The sequence below is a fragment of the Primulina tabacum genome, chromosome 13 (genome assembly GCF_025594145.1).
Source record: "Primulina tabacum isolate GXHZ01 chromosome 13, ASM2559414v2, whole genome shotgun sequence".
Lineage (NCBI taxonomy): Eukaryota > Viridiplantae > Streptophyta > Magnoliopsida > Lamiales > Gesneriaceae > Primulina > Primulina tabacum.
In genome coordinates, this window is record NC_134562.1 from 33340160 (window position 1) to 33363520 (window position 23361).

General features: G+C 35.3%; 4 protein-coding genes and 1 non-coding gene across 6 annotated transcripts; 2 read left to right on the top strand and 3 right to left on the bottom strand.

Moving 5' to 3' along the window:
- The first annotated feature begins 900 nt into the window (after positions 1-900).
- LOC142522347 (style cell-cycle inhibitor 1-B) lies at positions 901-2425 on the top strand. Its single transcript, XM_075625673.1, has 4 exons — positions 901-1050; positions 1145-1249; positions 1672-1721; positions 1882-2425. Exons 1-4 carry the CDS (start codon positions 1002-1004, stop codon positions 2113-2115), a joined length of 438 nt encoding a protein of 145 aa, XP_075481788.1. The 5' UTR covers positions 901-1001; the 3' UTR covers positions 2116-2425.
- A 389-nt stretch (positions 2426-2814) lies between these two features.
- LOC142522346 (putative pentatricopeptide repeat-containing protein At3g15130) lies at positions 2815-6372 on the top strand. Its single transcript, XM_075625672.1, has one exon. It carries the CDS (start codon positions 3290-3292, stop codon positions 6152-6154), a length of 2865 nt encoding a protein of 954 aa, XP_075481787.1. The 5' UTR covers positions 2815-3289; the 3' UTR covers positions 6155-6372.
- Positions 6373-6442: 70 nt separating this feature from the next.
- Positions 6443-6516, bottom strand: TRNAT-AGU (transfer RNA threonine (anticodon AGU)). Its single transcript has one exon. It is a non-coding gene; the product is annotated as a tRNA-Thr (tRNA).
- A 1831-nt stretch (positions 6517-8347) lies between these two features.
- Positions 8348-11590, bottom strand: LOC142522915 (peroxisomal 2,4-dienoyl-CoA reductase [(3E)-enoyl-CoA-producing]-like). 2 transcript variants are annotated; one of them, XM_075626500.1, is made up of 6 exons: positions 11326-11590; positions 10809-10968; positions 10464-10633; positions 10166-10388; positions 9149-9339; positions 8348-8647 (listed from the first exon to the last, which is right to left on the bottom strand). In XM_075626500.1, the coding sequence occupies exons 1-5, from the start codon at positions 11509-11511 to the stop codon at positions 9185-9187; spliced, it is 894 nt and encodes a 297-aa protein (XP_075482615.1). In that variant the 5' UTR covers positions 11512-11590; the 3' UTR covers positions 8348-8647; positions 9149-9184. The 2 variants fall into 2 exon arrangements, with proteins under 2 accessions (XP_075482615.1, XP_075482614.1); XM_075626499.1 differs by having other exon boundaries at positions 8348-8652.
- Positions 11591-14772: 3182 nt separating this feature from the next.
- On the bottom strand, positions 14773-19776 carry LOC142522308 (uncharacterized). Its single transcript, XM_075625601.1, has 11 exons — positions 19577-19776; positions 19239-19300; positions 18470-18606; positions 18179-18237; positions 17908-17931; positions 17502-17584; positions 17317-17381; positions 17032-17081; positions 16417-16518; positions 15323-15382; positions 14773-15136 (listed from the first exon to the last, which is right to left on the bottom strand). The coding sequence occupies exons 1-11, from the start codon at positions 19577-19579 to the stop codon at positions 15008-15010; spliced, it is 774 nt and encodes a 257-aa protein (XP_075481716.1). The 5' UTR covers positions 19580-19776; the 3' UTR covers positions 14773-15007.
- Positions 19777-23361: the final 3585 nt, after the last annotated feature.

Sequence of the window (23361 nt, forward strand, 5' to 3'; positions counted from 1 at the left end):
TGATAAAAGATCATTTTGGTCTAAGCAACATTGATTGTTCCTTTCAATAGAAGAAACTGATATTACAAATATATCATAATAACTACATATGTCAATGCGTAAGTATAAATTCATTCTTGATCGCAAAACAAGGCATAAAATTTGAAAACAGTTTATTGGTTGACAAACATGGAAGTAAAATATGAACCTAAAATTTGGTGAAATTTGGGATTTAATTCAATGAATTTTGAAATATATAATTACAAATTTCTCGTTATGTTAATTTAAAAAATATTCAAACAAATAATAATGAGTATGTCTCTTGTGAGACGGTCTCATTAATCTTTATCTGTGAGACGGGTCAACCATACCGATATTCACAAAAAAGTAATACTCTTAGCATAAAAAGTAATACTTTTTCATGGATGACCAAATAAGAGATCCGTCTCACAAAATACGACCTGTGAGACCGTCTCACACAAGTTTTTGCCAATAATAATTATGATACAAATTTAAATTTTAATTAAATGAAGATTTCATTAAATATAACAATAAAATAAATTTTAGCAAAATTATATATTTGACATTAAAATTAATTTGAAAATTTAATGATACTCATCGAACCCCGGCATGATGCTTAACAAACAAGAATAGTATACATAAATAAAAAAAATGTATTTTTATTTTCGTATATCTTAGCAAGTTTCAACGAATATCTTGACGAGTGTCACATAAATATTTTCTAAATTTCAAATTAATTTTCATGTCAAATATAATTTTGTTTACCAAAAAATTTCATTAGCACTTAATATTTGCATATTAATAAAAATTGTAATTAAATAAAAATTATTTAATTTATCTTTTTATATTTTTCAATATAGTTATTTAAGATATATTATATTTATAATTTATATATAATATACTAGTACGCTTGATTTAGGGTTAACCGGAAATTTGTTCAAATCCGATCGACATACTTCCATTAACAAAACTAGGGTTCCGAGTATCAATCTGCTATAGCAATGGGTAAGCTTAAAGACGATAACAAGGTCGATAGGTCTTCTCCACAAGGTATACAAGTTATTCTTAATTTGAATTATTTCTTTGTTTTTGGAGTGATATGTATTTCTTTGTTGGATTGTGATATTTGTGGAGTTTTTGGCAGATGACTCGAAAATCAAAAGGCGAAGAACTAACGATGACGACGAGAAGTACAGATCCAAGAAAAAACACAAATCTCATAAATCTTCTGAACATCATTCGCGGAAAGGTGCGTTTTTGCTGTCCAAATTGATTTCTTCACTTCAGATGCGGAAAAATGTATCTATTATTCGGTATTTTCGAAAATAATTGCTGAATTTGCAAGCATATTTGAATTGGTTGGATGGAAATTTGGCGTATCCTGCTGTAGTAATGTTAAGTCTCCTGGACGTCATTCGAACATTGTTCGACACCATTTATTTTAGTTTTAATTTATTCTTGTTCTCTGAATTTGATTTGCTAGTATATTTTGAGTGAACAGTTATCGTTCTGCTTTGTAAATTAGTTATTATTCTGGCTGAAAATGTTTCAAACATTAATTTTACATTGAAATAATATTTTGCAGAAGGATAATCTGCTCCAAAATTGAATTTTGTTTACTGCTTTTATCATGATTTTTCGGTTGATATTGACTGATCGGGGTTGATTCAGATAAGAAGTCTGGTAAGAAGCATAAAGATAAAAGCCGCGAGAAAGATTCAGTGAGTTTCTGTATTATTCGTCTATCACTTTTATAGTATAGACTATAGCCCGTGTCGAAAGACTATGGCTATCTTTGATTTAGTTGCTTGTCAACTTTCATGATCTTCTGCTTGATTGTGCGAGTCACCATATATGATTATAATTTCATGATATTCACAGAAACTAAAGTTTCAAGAACTGTCCAATGAAGACTACTTCTCCAAAAACAATGAATTTTCGATGTGGCTAAAGAAAGAGAAGAATAGATATTTCTCAGATCTATCATCTGATTCTGCACGGAGCCTGTTTTCAGAGTTTGTGGCAGAATGGAATAACCAGGAACTCGAACCCCAATACTACGAGGGCGTTGTGACCGGACCACGAACATCACATAAGTGGAACATTAAACGCTAGTGTTGGATTTTAAACTGAGGTACCCGAGGATTTTCCAACCCTGCGAAAAGAGAGAAATAAATTGCTGTGTGGATTACAAGTCTTACACAGATTATAATACGCAAATGTTTCTTTTCTGCAACTGCTTCTGTACTGTGGGAAGAAGAGAAACATGGCCTGAGTGCGAATCTTGATGGCTACAAATATTCAGACCAATCTTTGTATCTATGATGCATGATATGCAAGAAGAATGTTAATATTTCTCTGTAGAATAACTGTGTTATTTTTTCTGGGGTGCGAAATCTCAGTTAAACAAACATAGATTTAACGATCCCGACGTTCCACATAGTCCGTGAGATAATTGGTTCAAACAAGTTGTGGTTTCACTTGTGGCTCACACACTTTCAAATCTGATCAAGATTTTAATCAAAAGTACTTGGAGGTTTCATTGCCAACTCATTTTGAAGTATTTTGTTGTAAAAACATGTTGACGAAAGTAGTTTTAGGCTCACCTTGAAAATTCAAAAAGGAGAAGTTTAAATCCATAGGTATTTAAAGAACTTAATTTTTTTAAAAAAAAATTAATCATAAAATCTCTTGTAAATAAGGTAAACGAGTTTTTAAGAACACTGGAGTAAAATATTAATAATTTTATATAGGTTTTTTTTTTTTAAAATTTATGAGAGCAGTAAAATGCCATTTATGGGTCATGCGGCGCCGTTTTCTTTATCAAATTACTTGGTTTGTATCAGCGATTGTCGACTGACTGATTGGCCTCATCTCTCCCGCCTAATTTTTTTGTCTGATTTTCTCTACAAATTCTCCAGTTCAAATGATTCATTCTATTGATTACTGAAGAAGTAGTTTAGTACTGTTATTTACATTTATCGGTGTCCTAATTTTATCATTTTTCCTTGATTTTATCGATTGTTTACGTCTCTGTGAAATATTTCTGTGATCCGAGCTGGCAAGGTATTGCACGAACAAGCTGTCGGCTTTCAGTGTTGGGCCTTTATTCAAGATCGAATTTCCCGCTTCATCTAGCTTGCAACTTACTCAATGCCGAAGAGAACATACGAGTCATATTATTCAATTCCTTATAAATCATCCTCACCCAGAAATTTCGGGGTTTCTCCAAAGAGGGTTTTCACAGATCAGCGAAGAAACTGTGGGAAAGTCTCTGCATTCAGTGTGCATGAAGGGATGGATTCATTTAAGCATATTTCATTCAAACACGTTGATAAATATGTATTCAAGATTTGGGAATGTCAATTCTGCCAAACACGTGTTCGATAAAATGGCTGATAGAAATGAAGCTTCTTGGAATAATATGATTTCTGGGTACGTGAGAACTGGGTTTTTTCAAGATGCTGGTGGATTGTTTCTTGAGATGTGGGATCGAGGAGTTGAATTGAATGGATATGTTATTGCTAGCTTATTGACTGCGTTCAGTAGGTCTAAAAGTATGTTTATCGAAGGACTTCAGATTCATGGTTTGGTATTGAAGAATGGTTTATTGTACGATGTTTTTGTGGCAACGTCAGTTTTGCATTTTTATGGTGGATTTGCTCTTGTTTCTGATGCTCAGTTACTCTTCGAAGAGATGCCTGATAGAAACGTGGTTTCTTGGACCTCTTTGATGGTTAATTTAGCAGACGATGGATTATTTTATGAAGTTGTTAACTTATATCAAAGAATGAGGCAAGCAGGAGTTGGTTGTAATCAGAACACATTTAGTACTGTTATCAGTTCATGTGGATCTTTTGATGATGAATTTTTGGTTCATCAATTGCTTGGTCATGTTATTAAAACAGGTCTTGAGACTAATGTTTCTGTTGCCAATTCTCTTATGTCAACGTTTAGTAGTTTCGGCCATATGGAAGTTGCTTGTTATATTTTTAATCACATTGATGGACATGACATTATATCATGGAATTCAATACTGGCAGGTTTTGCACGTAATTTGGTCTTTGAGGAGACACTTATATATTTTCACTTGATGCGTCTAAATCATGGTGAAATAAATGAAACCACACTTTCCACAGTTTTATCCGCATGTGGCTCTGTTGACAAATTGAACTGGGGTAGAGGATTACATGGTTTAGTGTTGATGCTTGGATATGAAATGGATATTTGTATATCTAACACTCTTCTTACAATGTATTTTGAGAGTGGAGGATACAAAGACGCGGAACAATTGTTTCACGGGATGCCAGAGAAGGATTTGATATCTTGGAATTCCATGGTGGCTGGCTATGTTTTGGGAAGCAAGTGTTTGGATGTTATGAGAGTGTTGGGTATACTCCTACGTGAGAAAAAACCCATAAATTTTGTTACTTTTGCTAGTGCGCTATCTGCATGTGCAGATAAGGAATTTCTGTCTGAAGGGATGATAGTGCATGGACTTGTAACTGTATCTGGACTCCATGAGAATTTGGTTGTTGGTAACGCACTAATTTCCATGTATGGGAAAGGTGGCATGGCACACAAAGCTAAGGACATATTTGATAAGATGCCCGAGAAAGAGCTAGTTACTTGGAATGCCCTAATAGGTGGTTTTGCAGAAAATGGAGAGGCTGATGAGGCACTAATAGTTTTTAAATTAATGAGGGAGATGGATATACCTTCTAACTACATAACCCTGATAAATGTTCTTGGATCTTGTTATGGTTCATGTCACCTTCTTAGGCAAGGAATGCCCTTGCATGCACATATTTTGTTGACTGGATTTGATTCAGATGAATATGTGAGGAACTCAATTATTTCCATGTACGCCTGTTGCGGAGATCTTGACTCAAGTAACTTGATATTTTATGCATTAGTCAATAGGACCCCTGCAACTTGGAATTCTTTGGTTGCTGCAAATGCTCAGCATGGCCAATGGGAGGAGGCTCTGAAACTACTTCTTGAGATGCAAAGAGCTGGAGTGAGTTTTGACCAGTTCAGTCTTTCTGCAGCCCTTGCCGCTTCTGCAAGTTTAGCTATCTTGGAGGATGGACAACATCTCCATGGTTTAGCAATCAAACTTGGGTTTGGTCATCATCATTATGTCGGGAATGCTACTATGGATATGTATGGGAAATGTGGAGAAATTAATGATCTGTTGAAAATGCTTCCAGAGCCAGAAACTCGATCAAGATTATCATGGAACATACTGATGTCTGCTTTTTCCAGGCATGGTCACTTCCTAAAAGCCATAGAAACCTTTCATGAAATGCTGGTGCACGGATCAAAACCCGACCACGTCAGCTTTGTTGCAATTCTATCTGCATGTAGCCATGGTGGTCTAGTAGATGAGGGCCTTTCGTATTTTACTTCAATGACATCTGAGTTTGGTGTCTCGGCTGGTATTGAGCATTGTGTCTGCGTTGTCGATCTTCTTGGACGATCGGGAAAACTGGCCGAGGCAGAATCTTTTATTAAAGAGATGCCAGTCCCACCTAATGACTTCATCTGGCGAAGTTTGTTGTCCGCCTGCAAAATCCATGGTAACTTGGAACTGGGAAAAAAAGCGGCACAACATCTTCTCGAGTCAAACTCTTCTGATGATTCTGCTTATGTTCTTTATTCAAATGTTTGCGCTACGTCAGGAAAATGGCATGATGTTCAGGGAGTGCGAGTGAAAATGGAAACAGAAAATGTGAAAAAGAGGCCTGCCTGCAGCTGGCTTAACATCAGAAACAAAATAAGCTCATTTGGGGCAGGTGATCAATCCCACCCAGAATCTGGACAAATATATATTAAATTGGCACAGATGAAGAAAGAAATCAAGGCGGCAGGCTACGTTCCAGACACGAGCTATGCATTGCATGACACTGATGAAGAACAGAAGGAGGACAACTTGTGGAAACACAGTGAGAGGCTGGCACTTTCATATGGTTTGATTAGTACACTAGAAGGTTCAACTCTTCGAATTTTCAAGAATCTTCGAGTTTGTGGTGATTGCCACTCCGTTTACAAATTTGTAAGCAGCATGGTCAGTAGGGAAATTATACTGAGGGACCCTTATCGGTTTCACCACTTTAGTGGTGGTAAATGTTCTTGCGGTGACTATTGGTAGCACTATGTTTACATAAAAGGCAATTGTCTTAATTTAATAAGCTGTCTGTAGTTTCAGAATATGATTTCCTTCAGGTATAACAGTTGTGAGGTACATTGCCACCATAAATCGATCCTTATCCGGGCTACTCAGATCCTACTTAATGGATTTTTTGGTTTCATTTTCCGCTGGTACGATTGTGTAGTTTTTTGTTTTAATATACTCTGGACTAAAAGTTCTTTCTCTGTGTTGTTCCAATTTTACTGCTAAAAGTTTCTCATTGCAAGAAAATACAAAAAAAAATTAATTTGCTCTCGTTGAGAGTCGAACTCAAGACCTCCCGCTTACTAAACGGGTGCTCTAACCAACTGAGCTACGAGAGCTTGTTGCTCAATGTTGTACCGTTAATAAGCTAATCATTTATGTATCATTACAATTATTATTTCGAAGATCATTCTTATTTTTGTCAAATTCAACGTTATTTAATTTTTATTTTGCATCAATCAGTGTTCCTTTTTTTTTTTGGAATTCCTTTTTTTTTTGGAACATCAACTTTCTTTATTTCACCGGCATAGATACCTATGTTCAAGTTGATTTCACAAAAAAAAGTAGCTTAGCGTTAGAAAAATCCTAAAGTGCTAATGTATTAGTTCAGAATATAACAACTGAAAATTGAGCAAACCAACTTTTACATATTTAACTTCAATTTTAGATCAGTGTCACTATGGCCAATTAAGGTTATTTTTAAGCTAAATCTTGTCTTGAATCAGAATTTTTAACATTCAAGCTAAGGCTCGTGTGACTTGTCTATCTGAGCTCCTTAGATTTTTAAGATACCTAAAATATACCAATGGACTGCCTCTTTGCCGACAATTTTTAGATAAAATATTAATATATTTTTTTCCCATTTCATCTTACTTGTTTGAGCATTTTTTACAAATGTAAAATTTTAAATGCATCACATCTCAACTTCAATTTTTATATTAATAAACTATATAGTGTATTCCAAATACTTGGGACCGTTGATGTTGTAGATAGAGCATTCCCGAAGGCTTGTTGATGCCTCAGCCAGTTGAACTTTTGTGACAGGAATTCTTCAGCAGATACAAATTAATTTATCAAGCAAACTAATAAATATGTTATTAAATATTTGAAATTCATAGTATTATTATTTTATCGGTTTAATTTTTATTCTTTCATTTTATGCTAGAATATAGGTGGGGAAATAGTGACAAGAGTATCTTGGATGTCAAAAATTAACCCGACACGAAAAATACCGGTTAGGGTTGGGGGTTTTAGATGCTATTGCTGGAAGGCATGCCAGAAAAGATAAGTGAATAAACTCTTTGAGAATCTTTTGTATATTCACTTTGGAAGTGTTGTGCATTGCTGCTGCATGCCTGGAACAAAAGTATGTTGTTTAAACATTGTAATCCAACCAGCACATCACCATTGTGCATAACTTGTGCCTGCAACATGCATCCTGATGTTACCGCAGAACTTTGCTGTTTCATATTACCTTTTTTAGGCACCACTGCTCGGTCACCATTAACCTGCCGCCTCCTACAATATTATGGACTAGGCATCACTGCTCAGTCACCATTAACCGTTTCCTCCTATCTTGTTATGGATTACCATCTTGACATCATTCATTGACATTGGTCTTACCACCACATTTTTCACAGCTTCTTCAGCATTTCCTTGGTCACTGAGCGAAATGCTTGAAGTGCTGACATAATAAAATTGTTTTCCATTGGAATCAAGGTGTAAAGTTCGCTCGTCTCGATACTTTTCTCCTTCCTTATTTTCCTTGTTGAGGAGAAAGATAATCTTGTCCAGGAACAAGACTTTGTTCAATCAATATCATATGAACCTCCATATTTATTATTGATATTAAAATGATGAATTTAAATTTGGAAATGGTGTCTTCTAGCCCTGCAAGATATGTAATTTGTTCGCTGGGAGCAATAAGGTTTTTTGTTACTTATTCTGGAGCTGTTTGTATCACATACGGCCTTTAGTCTGTTTATTCTTTGAGAGATTGGAGTTAGACAATAACCATAACCTGTATATTATAGGGCCTTTAATTAGTCGTCCCACAAGTGGTATCAAAGTGTCACATGTTCGATTTCCATCAATTGCAAGTTACTTCGGAGGCTGATTGCTGAGGTAAGAATGGTCACCACAAACTTGCATATGTGACAAATGATGAAATCAATTGTTCAAGCTGATTTAAATTATTTGATAGCTGCTGTCACCACCAGTATTTCATAACTTTTGGAATAGATACAAATATTTGATCTTAACAGAATCTCTAGCTTTCACAGGGCACATAAAACACATATGCTTCAAGTAGGTTATCTTGCTATCTGATAAATTTCGTTTCCTCAAATGCATTTTTCTCTTGCATTGTTTCTTGCAATAAATTATATTCCTTTCCGAATTTTGTCCTTTTATTCAACAGGATGGGCCAGTTCCTCACAATGATTACCTCCGTTGTCAACCCCTTGATATCTATCCTGCGCCAATGCAAAGATGTTAAACTATGTGGGGGAACAGAAAACAATTTTTGGGTGGAGTCAGATGTGCTTCTTGGGAAAAAGCTAATCAATAACCAGTTAGTAATAGCTGCAAGAAATTGACAAAGGCACGGCATGGCAGAGACTTAAGGTTACCTGGTAGACGGGTCACATAATTTTACAGCAGTCTAGATTATGGGCTTCGCTTGTGCACTTAATTTTTATTTTTTTTTTATTTTGGATCTTGGAGTGTGATCAGGGTGAATAATCCAAGTCTCGTGTAAAATTATTTCTCCAATATTTCAATAAAATTTCATTGAGATCCATATCCAACAAAATGGACCTACTAAACATTTGTAATTACATAAATACATGCATCAAAATGCGTATCGAACAAGATCAGTTTTCTTGATGGTAAGATGAATATTATGACAAATTTGTTTAGCGGGAAAGTTTTATTTGTGATGGTGATTTCACTGAATACAGATGGACTTACAAATCCATAATTTATGGAGTACGTTCATCAGCCATTCTAAAGTTTGCTAGTAGGAAGCCCTGCTGGGGTAGCACGACTTCTTTTCTCCACAGTTCGAGAAAGTTGTTTAACAGCATCTTTGGAGAGATGGCGTGGTTTGCTTAACCACAGTCCTCCATCAACGGGCATTGTGGTTCCATTGATATATTTTCCTGTGCATATGTTATAAAATTGTCAGTTGATAAGTAAGGAATATCATCGGAATTGCAACAGCAACAGGAAAAAAAATAGAACATTTGTCGATTGAAAATAGATGACACAAGGAACTGGATGAAAATTTTACATCATTACAATGAATCAGAGATTAAAATTTGGAACTGAGTGATGACATTCTATATCATCTTTATGTTAGTTAAGATTGGTTCAGACACCAAACCACCACAAGCTTTTGCTTAGTTTCTTTCACTGGAAATTCACAAAGATAATTCATGTCTCTCTTCGCAAACCCATCTTTAGAAAGTGCCATCATATTCATTCGAAAATGTGGGGTGCTTATGCGAGAAAGCAAAACACAAGGTTATACAGACAAGCTTCAAGTATCAAGAAATGGAAAATCATGCACCATCGCACTTCTAGAAGATGAGAAATTTTATTATTCATATAATTCAAGCATGGAAATGGCTTCAAGTCAAGGTTAAAAGAACTACTTGCCCGCAAATTATAGTACAGAAAAATAATATGAAACCATCCCATGATATCCCCCACTCCCCAGGAAAAAAATTTGGATAATGCTTCCAATGGATGTGTTAACCAAGTAATACAATTTTAGATTTCTGACAACAAATTATTCGAAAGCATACATATATCCATCATATGAAACAGATGGCCAAACAACAATATAAGCTGCATACAAAAGCAGAAGCGAACATCACAACGCATTGTACAAAAATTGCATAATCTGTTTCATTTCAAAAAAGAAAGCCATGTCTTGAAACATTTAAGTCAAATAGAATAAATATGAGTGATGACATTACTCACCAGCATCCGAGGCAAGATAGACAGCAGCCATGGCAATATCCCACTTCTCACCAACTTTATACAGAGGCATATAATCTCTGGCTTTGCTATTCATCTCTGGAGGAACGAGTTTACTCATTCCTGTAGTATCTCCAATGGGGCCTGGTGCAATGCCATTAACTCTAATATCATAGTCCGTCCCCCATTCAAGGGCTAAATTTCTTGTCAGGGCATCAATAGCTGCCTGGACAGAAAAATGGGGCAAAAAATTAATCAAGAACATCAAATTTCCAAATGGCAAGCATCAAATTTCACAAACCTTGGCTGCAGATACGTGGAGTTGATACCAAGCTGCCGTGTAATGCAAAGTGGCACTGATATTTAGTATAAATCCTCCGTGCTCTGAACATCTTCCAGGTCCACCTTTTTTCAGATACTTTAGTGCTTCGTGGCACATTGTGAATGTGCCAACCGAATCAATATCCATTACTACAGAATGTAAGTGCAATCACATAAGTTTACATCAGATAAGAGAGTTAATATATTCTGAAGAGTAGCTACTTTAGTTGTTTTGCAGAATAGAACCTCACTTCCCAAAATTAGGTCAAATTTGAAATCTAGAAGTAACATTTTTCCGTCCTGAAACAGGGTTTCAAAATCTTACCTGTTTTAAAGCCATTAGGAGAGAGATCCTCAGCTGACACAAGAAAATTGCCAGCGGCTGCATTTACAAGAATATCGAGCTTCCCGAAATGCTTCACTGTCGCCTCCACGACTCTCTGCGCATCTTCTTGTTTCCGAACATCCCCTACAAGCCCAATCGCCTGAAGAAGAAGATAAAACAAAAATCGGACGACATCATTCAAAATAAAATTTTTAATCTGAGAAAATAATGCTAAATTTTAACAAGGGACTCAAAATATTTCAAATTCTTACTCCCTTGCACTAATAAAAACTCATCAAAGTACATCCTAACAACATCAAATTAAGTGAGAATTTACACAAAAAAACGAAAATGATGAAAATTCCGATAAATTTTCAGCAAAAGGCGAACGTAATCACGAGGATTGCATATATCACTGAAGAATCAACACATTCAGATAGCCAAAATGAATTAGGGGTAGAAAAACAAGAGAATCTTAACAATCAAGTTTTAAAACGGAAAAAAGAGTAAGAATTACGGGGATGCCGAGGGATTGGAGGACCAAGACAGCGTCGTCTAAGACGTTCTTCCGGCGGCCCATGATGGCGATGGAAGCTCCATGCTTACCGAACTGGGCGGATATCTCGAACCCGATCCCCGACCCGCCTCCTGTCAGTAGAGCTACTTTGCCTATCAGTACATCCGCTCTGAATGGAGATTCCATTTCCGATTGGCTGATGGCTTACCCACCAACATTCAATGATTGCGTCGATTTATACTTCTCTTCGGACGGCTGACGAACACAGATCGCATTTTTTATAAATGAAAATCGCATTTTTCATCTAATATATTCTTTTATTTGTGATTTTAATATCTATATTATCGAATTTCAATTTTAATAATCGAATTTCAGTTTTATTAATGTATCTTTTAATTTTTTTTATCGAGCGTGTTGATGTGACGAATGTTGTTGTGTACCTTAACGTCGTGTCAGAAAACTAACTAAAATTGTCAAAAAAAAAACAAATAGTGAAACTGAAATTTGACAAATATAGATGACAAATACAAAGAAACAAATATATATGACAAAAAATACAATTTTACTTTATTCTTTGCAAATAGAAATTTTTTGTGTTAAACGTATACAAAAATGTTCGGATTAAGATCAGCTAAAATACTTAGATGGAGGAGAATAAACATCTAACAAATTTTCTTTTCTCAAAATATATGGTGCTCTAAACTGATGTCAGTGCAAAAAGCTAATTTTGGGTAAAAACTTGTGTGAGACGGTCTAACGAGTCGTATTTTGTGAGACATATTTCTTATTTGGGTCATCCATGAAAAATATTACTTTTTATGCTAAGATATTATTTTTTATTGTGAATATAAGTAGTTGACCCGTATCACATATAAAGATTCGTGAGATCGTCTCACGAGAGACATACTCCTAATCTTGATATGCTGAACGCTGAAGATAACTTTAATCGAAGCGTGGAAATAATCTCTTCAAATTTAATGAATCAAAACACTTATCCAATTTCTATTCAAATTGAAAAAAGTTCAATAGACCAAAGTATAAAGTCCAACAACATGCACCTACAATCACGTGCATAGATCATAACCAAGCAGGACTAAATTCCTGGCTTGTGTAATTTTGTTTTCTTGGCACGAAGCTTGCATTTTGTTTAAAGATCTTGCAGAAGAAAATTACTCGGGGTTGGTGAATGTGAAAAGGGTAGCGGCAATAGTTTTGCATGCCACAGAGCCTCGGGTTTGCTGGTCCGTGCGGGAGCAGCCATAACCGTCGGTGGCCGTGCATCATCGAAGGCTTCCGAAGTGGACGCTGCCGAGGATTAAGAAGTCGTTGCTATTGCATCAGGCCTCGTACCCACGGGCGGAGCAAGTAGCCCGGGTAACTTGTTTTTTTCCGATATTTTTTATATATAAAAATTTGTCTTTTTTTCCGGCAACTCGGGGCTCCATTTGTCAAATATTAGCTCAACCATTTGTCTTACATTAAAACATGTTCGCTGAAAATATGCTACAAATTTATAACTATAAAAAATTATGTATATGATAATATTGGAAGATTTCATAGAAGATAACATTTAAAGGGCAAAGAAGGCAAGACCCTCGATCCGGTGCAGATACATCCGTAGCTAGGATAGGATGCGAACACCTCACTCGGAAGCAAGGTCGGGAATCGTCCCTCCGGCTGTTGAGAAACTTAGTGAAGTAGCATAGGCCGAACCCATTTAAGGGAGGAACAAGGAATTGTGGCAAGTTGAGGATATATGGCTGTCTCAGACTCCAACTATTAATGGTGTTCCGTCATACAGGCTCACCTCCGACACCAACTATTTACTCTTTTAGTTCACTGCCTCCAACGTTCCTTTGTGTGACTGTCTGATTAATGTTCATCATTTGAGGACTCAATCCACTTGCTGTTTGCAGCTGTGCAAGAAATGAAATTGCTGACAGAAACATCAGTATGCGAGACAAGAAGCAAGCTGTTCGTAGGTTTCTGTTTCAGCAGCGAAAATTGCAACACAAATTGTGACAAGGAAGGTAATTTATTCGGCAGACGCAAAGGCTTTTTTCGACACTGCACTTGTTTTACAGATTGTGGTGGTGGCGATGGAGGTACTCCGCCAGGTGGTGACTATCCCCCAGAGGGTCCACGGGACAGCCCACCTGGTGGGGAGAGCCCACAAGAGGGTCCATCTGGTGGGGACAGCCCACCTGGTGGGGAGAGCCCACAAGAGGGTCCATCTGGTGGGGACAGCCCACCTGGTGACGATAGCCCACAAGAAGACCCGTCGGGGGTGGAGAAATGATAGGTAGGAATTATTTCAGTGCACCTTTGCATAGAAATATGTTACGTAAAGAAATGATTCTGAAAGTAATGTAATAACAGTTGTCATTGGTAATAAATGGAGTTGAAATATCGAATATCTAATTAATTTACAAAGGGTGAGACTTTGAGTTGTGATTATTTTACCATTTCATACAAAATGAATCTTCAACATGAATTAAAGCACTTCTGGATTGTGTTTTGATCGATCTTGAGATGACATATATGAGCTGAGTCTGAGAAAACAATGTGCTCTTGTACTCACAATCACTCGGAATTTGACCAAAATTGTCCGCAACACTGAACATAAACTATACTTTTCACACACACACCTTAATCCGCATGTTTTCAATCTTATGTATAATATACCTAATGTAGTATTTGCAAATGCTTGAAAAATGATTATAGATTTTTCTTATACAAATGTGCCAAACTTTTCAAAAGAAAAGTCTATAATAACTTTTTAAAAACATTTGCACAGACTACTTAATTGTGTCAGTTTCTAATGATTATTAGTTGAGACGAACAATTTATAGTTCTTTGTTCAAATATTTTACAGCAATTAGGAAAAATGGATGACCCGTAAAATTAAACTCTTTAGGGCTTGAGAGTTGCATAAAAATTGATTCAGGGGAGCAGGCTGCAGGACCAGGTTGGCAGTAGAAGTTCCACTATTTTGCTAGGATCGCCTGTTTTCTAGAGTTGTGTTATATTTCAGTCGGGCTTAATAATAGAAACAAAACCACCAACTGATCAACAAATCCACTGAACTCGAGCTCGTATATTGACTTTTCCAATGTATCCTAATCCGTCATCTGTTTACCCAGTTGTTGCTTAGTGATTCCTAAGTTTAATCCGCCGACTGGCTTGTCCTAGTCCTCCAAGTGTGCCTTCTTTCACACCTACCCCAATTGGTCTTAAATCTCATGATCCTCACTTTTTTGCAATATAATCCTTCTAAATTTGAGACAAGACATTTGAGGGCATCAACCGAAATCACTTTTGTCGGTTTAGAATGTATGTTATCCATAAAATCACTCAGCTTACATAATTTAATGCGTTAAAATATATTTGGAACATGTATACAATACCTATGATCAGGTATTTAGCAAATGAGTAGTAGTAGTCAAATTAACAACAAACGAAATTATTGATTCCGAATAGAAAAGCCAGTATTTGCGTCTACAACAATGGTGATTCATACAAATTGTCAATCAGAGGAGGGCCATAAATGTCCAATCCACATAAGCCTTGATTTACGTACTTTCTTTCTATCCATCATTTTTTTTTGTTCGGTATCATAGAAAGTTCAAACCATCAATCTCAAAGAAAGGGAGGAATTAATTAGAAGCACACCTAATGAAAGCTACAAGCTCCAATCACACAACTTACCCTTCTGCATTATACCATTTTCCGTCAAGTAGTCAACAAATTCATCGATCAGGTATGGCCAAGCACCTTCAGGGTCATAGTTTGATAATGCAGGATCCACAGTCTGCATTGCATAAATATATTCGTTTACTGATAGATTTCATGATCTTGCACAGGAAAGCATAAATAAAAAGATATTTAACAAGCAAATAATGTCCATATGTGCATTCTGGTTAGGGTATGGGAGGTCAAATAGATAGGAAAAGACATCGTTAGCGAGCGACTGCATATTCATTCCATTTGGTTTTACCCTTGCAAATTCCAGCAGCTGGGACCAGGTGTCACGAGAAATTGCTTTGTTATGCCGTGCCTGGATGATTAAAAAAAGGAAAAAAAAAACAGAAATGTTTGAGAAAGAAATGATTGAACAAGAAACATACCAACTACTTACTTGAGATGTGCATATCATATCTTAATAAAATATTAGAAATGCTCAACAGAGTGGGTTGAATTGGAACCACCTCATTAAGCCCACTTCAGAACTAGAACCGGATGGACCAACTCGGATTCGATTCAATCCATTGACAAATTTAGTTTGTATTTTATAATTAGGGAGCTTTATAACAGTCCAATTACATTGAGGATTTATTTATTGCAGATTTTAACCCAAATAAACATAATCACAACCCTAAAATTTAGGTTATTTTATAAGTTCAAAAATTTTGTAACCTGCATGAGTATTTTATTTATGGTTTTTAATTATAATCGTTCTAGTTTAGAATCAAATAATGTTCAATCACGTTTATCAAAATCAACTTTTATCAAGTGACAAGTGCTACATTTTCCAAATTACAACTCCGCATGCGCTAATTCACTACAAAACTCAAAACTTGATAATCCAAACCAGGCAAAACCAAAATTCACAGTTTGGTTCGGAGTTTGGTTTGAATTTTTATCTAAAACCAAACCAAACCAAACCAAACCGATTGTTTTTGTCACCTTGTGCTTATGTATTAAATATATCTCCCACATAAGTATTCTCCTAATAAGTGCTTTTGTCACCGAGGAATTTGTTAGCATTTAACTGCTCAAAATCTCCATTATTTCAAGATTTCAATAATGATCAATTTTCATTGCTATAAAACAGATAGAAACCCTACAAAACCGACAATTCCAGAAATTTCAAATCAAAGTGGACATTCACCATCAGAATTTAAGTTTTAATGTTATATTTTCAACGACTTATCCATCACTGAGCATCCAATTCTACTTAAATGATACAAAACAACTATCTAAAATTGAGTCTTGCATGTTAGATTTTATCCTCACCAGCATTTAAGTGGAAACGATTTCAAAAAAATGCAATGCACAGAATATAGAAAATTGAAATTCAGTTTTCTCCACCTGTAAGAACTGGCACCAATGCTCGACTAATGGCCATTGCCTTTCTGCGAATAGTAACTGCCACATTCCAATGGCTGTATCCAATGCCAAAGACTTCTGACCCTGAAACCAAAACATAATATTAGCTAACTAAATGCATCAGAACTGATAACAGAGAGATAAACAAAACGTTGAAGATGATAATAAACAGGTATAAACAGAATTATAGGATAAAACTTAGTTCAACAAAGTGTCAGACGGATATTCAACTAATTCAGTTTGGAGGAAAAAAGCTACTAATCTTGATGAAATATATCTTGCTAAATAGATAAGAAAATAGTTAGTCTACTGCCACTAATATAACTCAAGATAAAAGTTGCCTTTGCATTAAAATATTTCAACAGAGAAATAGATTTGGAAGATTATGTTAAACATTGCCCCGTCAATTGAAATTCCTAGATTTGATTAAAAAAATAACTTAAAATTAAGTCGAGGGATTAAAAACCACAAATTTGAATATTAACCAAACAATCTGAATACATTTGACTTTAAGATTTAAATTAAATTCACCATATCCTTCCATCCAAATACAGCCAAAAAGTACCATTTCACATAATTAAAGCAAATGACATTTACCTGCTCTTTAGCCCAGCCAAATGCGAAGTTATAGATCTCACGGAACTTCTCTGGACAAATAGAAGCATATATCGAATTTAGTAACAGAAAAACAAATTTTTTTCTAAAAAATAATGTTGTAGAGGTCATATATTCTTTTATAAAATTTCTAGCGCACAACAGAAACTAATATAGAAGAACTTGTTGTTTCCTGTAACTATTTCACAGGGATTTGGAAAGTATATCCCGCGACACTGAAAGAGAATGAAAAACCTTTGGGACTAAGAAAGAGCAAAATGCACATACGTTCATCTTTGAGTTCAGAACACATATACGGTAGTCTTTCTCTGAACTTCTCCAGAGATTCTATCCTGCCAAAGGAAACGTAAACTTAAAATTATGCTAGACAAAAAGTTCAACTCCATATCAACTTGATAAAGGAAAATTGGAAAAAAAGATAAAAGATAAAAATGTTTTTGACCTTTACTCACCCAAGAGATTGTAATCCACCAATAAACTCCTGCTTTGAGAATTCACACATGGTAGCAGCCTTCATGTGCCACGAAAGAACCAACTGCGGTCCAAACGAATATAACTTATATCGTGATTGTGGTCCTTCCCACATCGCATCATTTTCAATGTTAAGTTTGTTGTCTATAGATCGCTAAACTCGTCTTCTCCCTCCCTTTTGTTCTTGGATGGATTGATACATAGTTTGGGAATATAGACGTATGTCATGATTGAGCAGCAGTTTGCAGGTCCAAATTTAAGTTTAAAATGTTGGCATCTTTATGGCACCTATGACCTACTATCATTGTTTTAACATGTTATTTGATTAAAATGACACATAAATGTTAATGATACCAGATGTTCAGATAATACAGTTTTAGAACTTACCATGACAATGTCCTGAGGATCAACCTGTCAAATAAAAAGAACAATCCGCGGAGTATTAAAAATGACACTCAATGTCAATCAAAAAAATAAAAATGGCACTCGATTGCGTAAAAAAATACAAACAAGAGATGAAAAAAATGTGATCCAAAAAAAATCCATGAGGCACAAAAGAAGTCACCAAGGATGTCGGAGGATGCTCGTCCCAGATCTCCTAACAGGAATTACAGAATGATAACCAGAAGACTGTAAAGTGAGCAGTTGCTAAATCTACCTGAATATCATTGCACAGGAGAGTGATTCCATCAGCCAATATCATATCAGTAAATGTATCTGCACACCATGATAAACTGTCGTAAGGTTTTAGGCTAAAACGGCAAGAATGTACAAAAGAATTACTGTACAGTCTAAGAAATTACACTTCAGATGCTTTCTCAATTCAAAGGAAAACAGAAATCCAGAAGAATGTCGTGAAAATTGAATTTATAAATGAAACAACAAGAAGAGAAAGGAAAAAAGTTATATGCCCTCAGACATTGCATCAATGAGTTTTCAAAAAGTAAACCTTTGTATCTATTGTAGAGCTCCTCTAAGTGCCTAGTGTCAGCAAATGACTTGATTTTGGGCTGGCTGTAAAATATATCAAATGCTCCTTCAAGTTGCCAGTCGCTGGACTTCAGAGCCTGGATGGAAACTTTTTCACTGCATCCAAAGCAGATGCAAGTGAAAAACAAGATAAACTGCATCTTAAGAAACCCTTCACCAATTCACATTTCACACTGCCTAAAATACAGAGTTCAGAGAGCCATATCGACCACATCTTACAGCACCAAAAGTATATTTTCCAAAGTAACTATCAAATCTTTTCACATCTTACATTTTAGATCAGTGTAACAAAAGGCTCCTAAATAGACTTTTTACAAAACTATAAAATAGTATTCGGAGTATTTTACTACTTACAGACCAAAGAAGATATCCTGCGTAAAACATTCATAATATTCATCATATCTAATTAGGTGAGTGAACATTATAAATAGAGCAAATTTGTCTATTTGAGCTAACAAATAGAAGTTTTTCGCATCCAAAATTCCATCAGCATACATGATAAGCTAGAACATGGCCCAAAAATGTTCGAAAAATACTGCTTATCAATCAACTTTATATGCTACCAAAAAATTGAAAAACTGAAAAGATTTTAGAGTTTTCTAGAATCAAGAGCAAGAACAAACAAGGGATAGCCAAATTAGCACCATCAACATGCCCACACAAAACCCATCCAACATACATAAACACTTGAGAGCAAAAAAATTTGACAAAAAGGAATCTGCAGACACCTGGACCCTGTAATAGTCATGAACTGCTGCACCTTGTCACGTTGTCCTCTACCCAACTTGTGCTGCAGGCAAAAAAAAAACACCTCCGGTAATCAATTCACATGACCGAAGTTCGCTAGTTTCAGCCAAATGTTTGGAACAGGACATATGCACATAAAACAAAGTACTGATGAGTTAATGACAACAAAATCAAGGATAACAACCCCCAATCATATTCAAATAAGACGCATATTCAGCTGGCAATCAGCGGACTTCAAAAACTTAACGAATTAAAGAAAACCCCAACAACAAATTCGCATGAACCGATGGTCAGAAAACAACTGCTTATAATCACTGACCATGGTGAGATCGTAGATAAACCCTGGAAATCGAGATTCGGTCGAATTGTTTCAGAATAACAGGGGAAAGGAACCTAGGGTTTTGATTGGTTGTGCAATCACTAGGATTCCTAACTCCCCTGTCGGCTTCCCTTCTCCTTTTGGTATTGTTTCTGATATTTTTTAGAGCGTAGTTTCTCTCTCGCACGACCACACCACACGAAACGCTACTCTGACGTCATCCGATTGGGGTTGCGTTAATTTACAATTATACCCTTGAACTTATCGGATGGATAATCAATTGTGTGCCCTATTTGAGTGGGCTATATATACATATACCCGTGAAATACTTCGAAGTTTGGGGTCCTTGGATTGTTTTCTGTGTTTGTGTTTTTCAAAAGAGTGGTTTGATTTATTTATGAAATGATGTCTCATAGTTGAATCCACTACTCATGGCCCATCTTTAGCCCAAACGGAAGACAGGCCCATCAAGGACCCAGGTATTCTCCTATAAATACCAGGTTTGATTGTTCAGTTGATTCATTCAATATATTATTTTTCAGCAGCACCTTCAGCTGCTCGCCACTTATATCCTCAGTCTCTAACTTGAGCGTCGGAGGGGCTACGCCAGGACACTCTCATGGCCCCCTTCTAACGGTCTTATTCGTGATTTCAGGCTCAGGACTATTTTGAAACCTGCGTCTGGACTAGTGACACCCGCTGGAATCGGACCCTAAATTTTCCGTGAGTATCATGAAATATACAGAAATTTACAAAAAAAGTCTGATTTAAACAAAAAAAAAAATCTCAAAACATCGTGGCTTGTGTTTGAAATGATATATTTGACTTATAAAATTATATGAAATATAAGCTTTAAATAACTATAATATTATTAATAAACAACGGGACGAGTTTGGTTAAATCCGGATCCACCCGCCTCAATTTAGATCGTCGGAGGGTAACCAAATTTTTTTAAATTTTTTTTCATTTTAAATAAAAAATTATTTCAATTCTAAACCATTATAAGCTAAAAATATAGATTAAGATATACATTATTCAATAAATAAAAAAATATAAATAGATCTTTAATAATATAAATGCATATGCATATGCATGTTTATACTGCGAGCAGGTCTAAGTGACTTCATTGAATCTTAGGACCCGCCATGGATTGGCTTGAACGGATCTAAGCATGTCCTGTCGGGGTGAGTTTAATCTTAGTTATTGTCATCTCTAAGTGAGTGATTTGATTTGAAGAATTTATTTAGTAAATGAATTTCAAATTACAGTCGTATTGGATGTATTTAAAATTAACGACTATTATTATGGAAATTATATAACTTGATATGGAGTGAATTTAAAAATCACTACAATTTTGTTCTTCCAAGCATTAAACTAGTTTGAAATTCATTATCTCATATTCTTCTATTCAAGCACGACCTAAATTGACTTAAATTACATAATTTTAAATGATTGCCAAAATACACACTTATAAAAATTAAAATATATTAGTGTCTATTAAGGGAGAAAGCTTTAGGTAGAAATTAGATGGAGTTATTTGAATTTATGAATTTCATATGCATGGATTTTAAGTGAATTTGAACGTTTAGATAAATTCATATTGGGTGGATTTTATATACATTTATTGTCATCCATGTAAACGCAATGAAAATTATGACGATTTGAAATCCACCAAAAACATGTGTCATTTCAAATTCATCCATAAATCAAATCATCTCGTCTAAAACACATGCTTAAAGTTTGGTATAAACTCTGCATGGTGAATATTTTTTTTATCCGTACCTAAAATTCTCTCATTATTCTCAACATATTATTCTATTTTAAAAGGGTAAAAAAGTAATATTTATTCTTAAAACTATTCAAAATAATCCATCATTTGTAAATATACTTTTTTCTTTTCTAATAAATATTTTCTATTAATAAGTTTTTCATAATTTAGTAGAAAATTCCAACTTTTTAATCCATTTAAATAGCGTAAAAAAAATTGCGTAAGCAAGTTGATATGAGGGATCATTTTTATTTTTTCCTTTTTTTTCATCACAAATAATTTCATCCCGAATATTATAAGAACTAAATTCTAGAATGAGATATAAACTTACAAATCACTATTAAAAACTTGTAAAATATTTAAGATTATTTTAGTCAATCAAGCGCCTACATGGCCTTCTTAGGTATGTCCAATATTAACTTAAAAAGCTACCACTCTCTTTGAACAAGTGAGCCACGGAGAAAACCACTTTCGCAATGAACTTGTTAATAATTTTTCGCATTGAGCAGGGATTTATGAATTTAGGGCTTGCTGAACGATTTTTCGTCCGAAATCAAATACAAATCTTGTGAAGACCCAAAGAATTAACACACAATGCCATGAATTAAAAACGCATTCAAGCCATGAATTCAAAAAAGAATATGAAGAGTCATAACAATATGTTAATGGTGTTTAAGGCCATTAAGAAGGCCATAAACATGGTTGTAATTGTAGCCTTTTCACTTCCCTTCTACGAGCTTATAAATAGTGGCCAAAGGGTAGGAGAAATCACACCTTCCAGCAGCATTTCAGCAACTCATTCTTGTCCAGTTTCGAAGCACCGCAGCAGCCGAATTTTTGTCTGGTTCGACGCAGTCCAGCAGCTTTCGTGTCCGAATTTTAGTTGTCTTTCCCTCAAATCTTTGAAGATTGTCATCATGTAAGTGAGTTTTTGCCACTTTTATGTACACTTGCATTTCATAAGTGTGTCCACATTTGCTTAAAAATAAATTATGTTCTTGAAATTCGATTGGCATGACATATTCGTTTTTATTTGTTATGAAAATCCTTGAACAATTTATTGTTGATATTAGTTATAATATTGAAAGCATGTTTGAAATATTTGAAATGTATTGTAATGATTCGAATTAGAAATGATAAGGAAATTCCGATATTTGATATGTTTTGTTTAAGGCCCTGATGCGGTGGGATATAATAACTGTTCTTTTGGCCTCGCCCTTTAGAGGAGTAACATATAGTTGACTGATCAGTAAATCATGAAAATGAGATGATTTTCAGTGCTATGTTTGTATTTTGTTCGTATTCACTTCAACATGCTTATGATGGAATTATGATAATGTATTCGTATAAATATAACCTTGATATTCGTTATGCCCGATCGACCCCAATTTACTGAGTATTCCCCAAATACTCACCCCTTACATTCCCACCCCAGATAAGAACGAGGAACAAATCGAAGATAAAAAAAAAAATATTTTTGGGGATGGTGATGAATCCAATCCAATTCAAGACCAGTCTTATTATTCTGCTTTTTAGTTTTATTGTCATGTTTTACACTTTCGCATTTCGTTTTAATCGCATTGTAAAGACAATTATTGATTTATGTAATAGACTGACTTTTGGCTATTTGATGTACTACGTGACTTGTTGTTACACGATTTTAAATTGTTAAACAACGCCGATGGCACGTCTCGATTTCTCGATTTCGAGACGTGACATTCTCTTTGTTCTTTCAGTTGAAGAGATTATAGCTGAAGTTGAAGCAATTTGCGAAAGCAGAGATATTACTAATGAGAGAGTGTGAACAGATGGAAAGGACACGGCAGAGGATTGCTGCAGAGCGGTCTCTGGTAATGTCAGCTCAATTTGGAGCAACAGTCATTTCTCAAACTGTGGGCCTACCTGCAGTTGGTTCTGCCATCTTAAACGGAAATAGTATGCTACAAATTCGAGGAATTGAACAGCCCTTAGTTTCACGATATCACAATAATCAACCATTATATCCACATCTGTCACC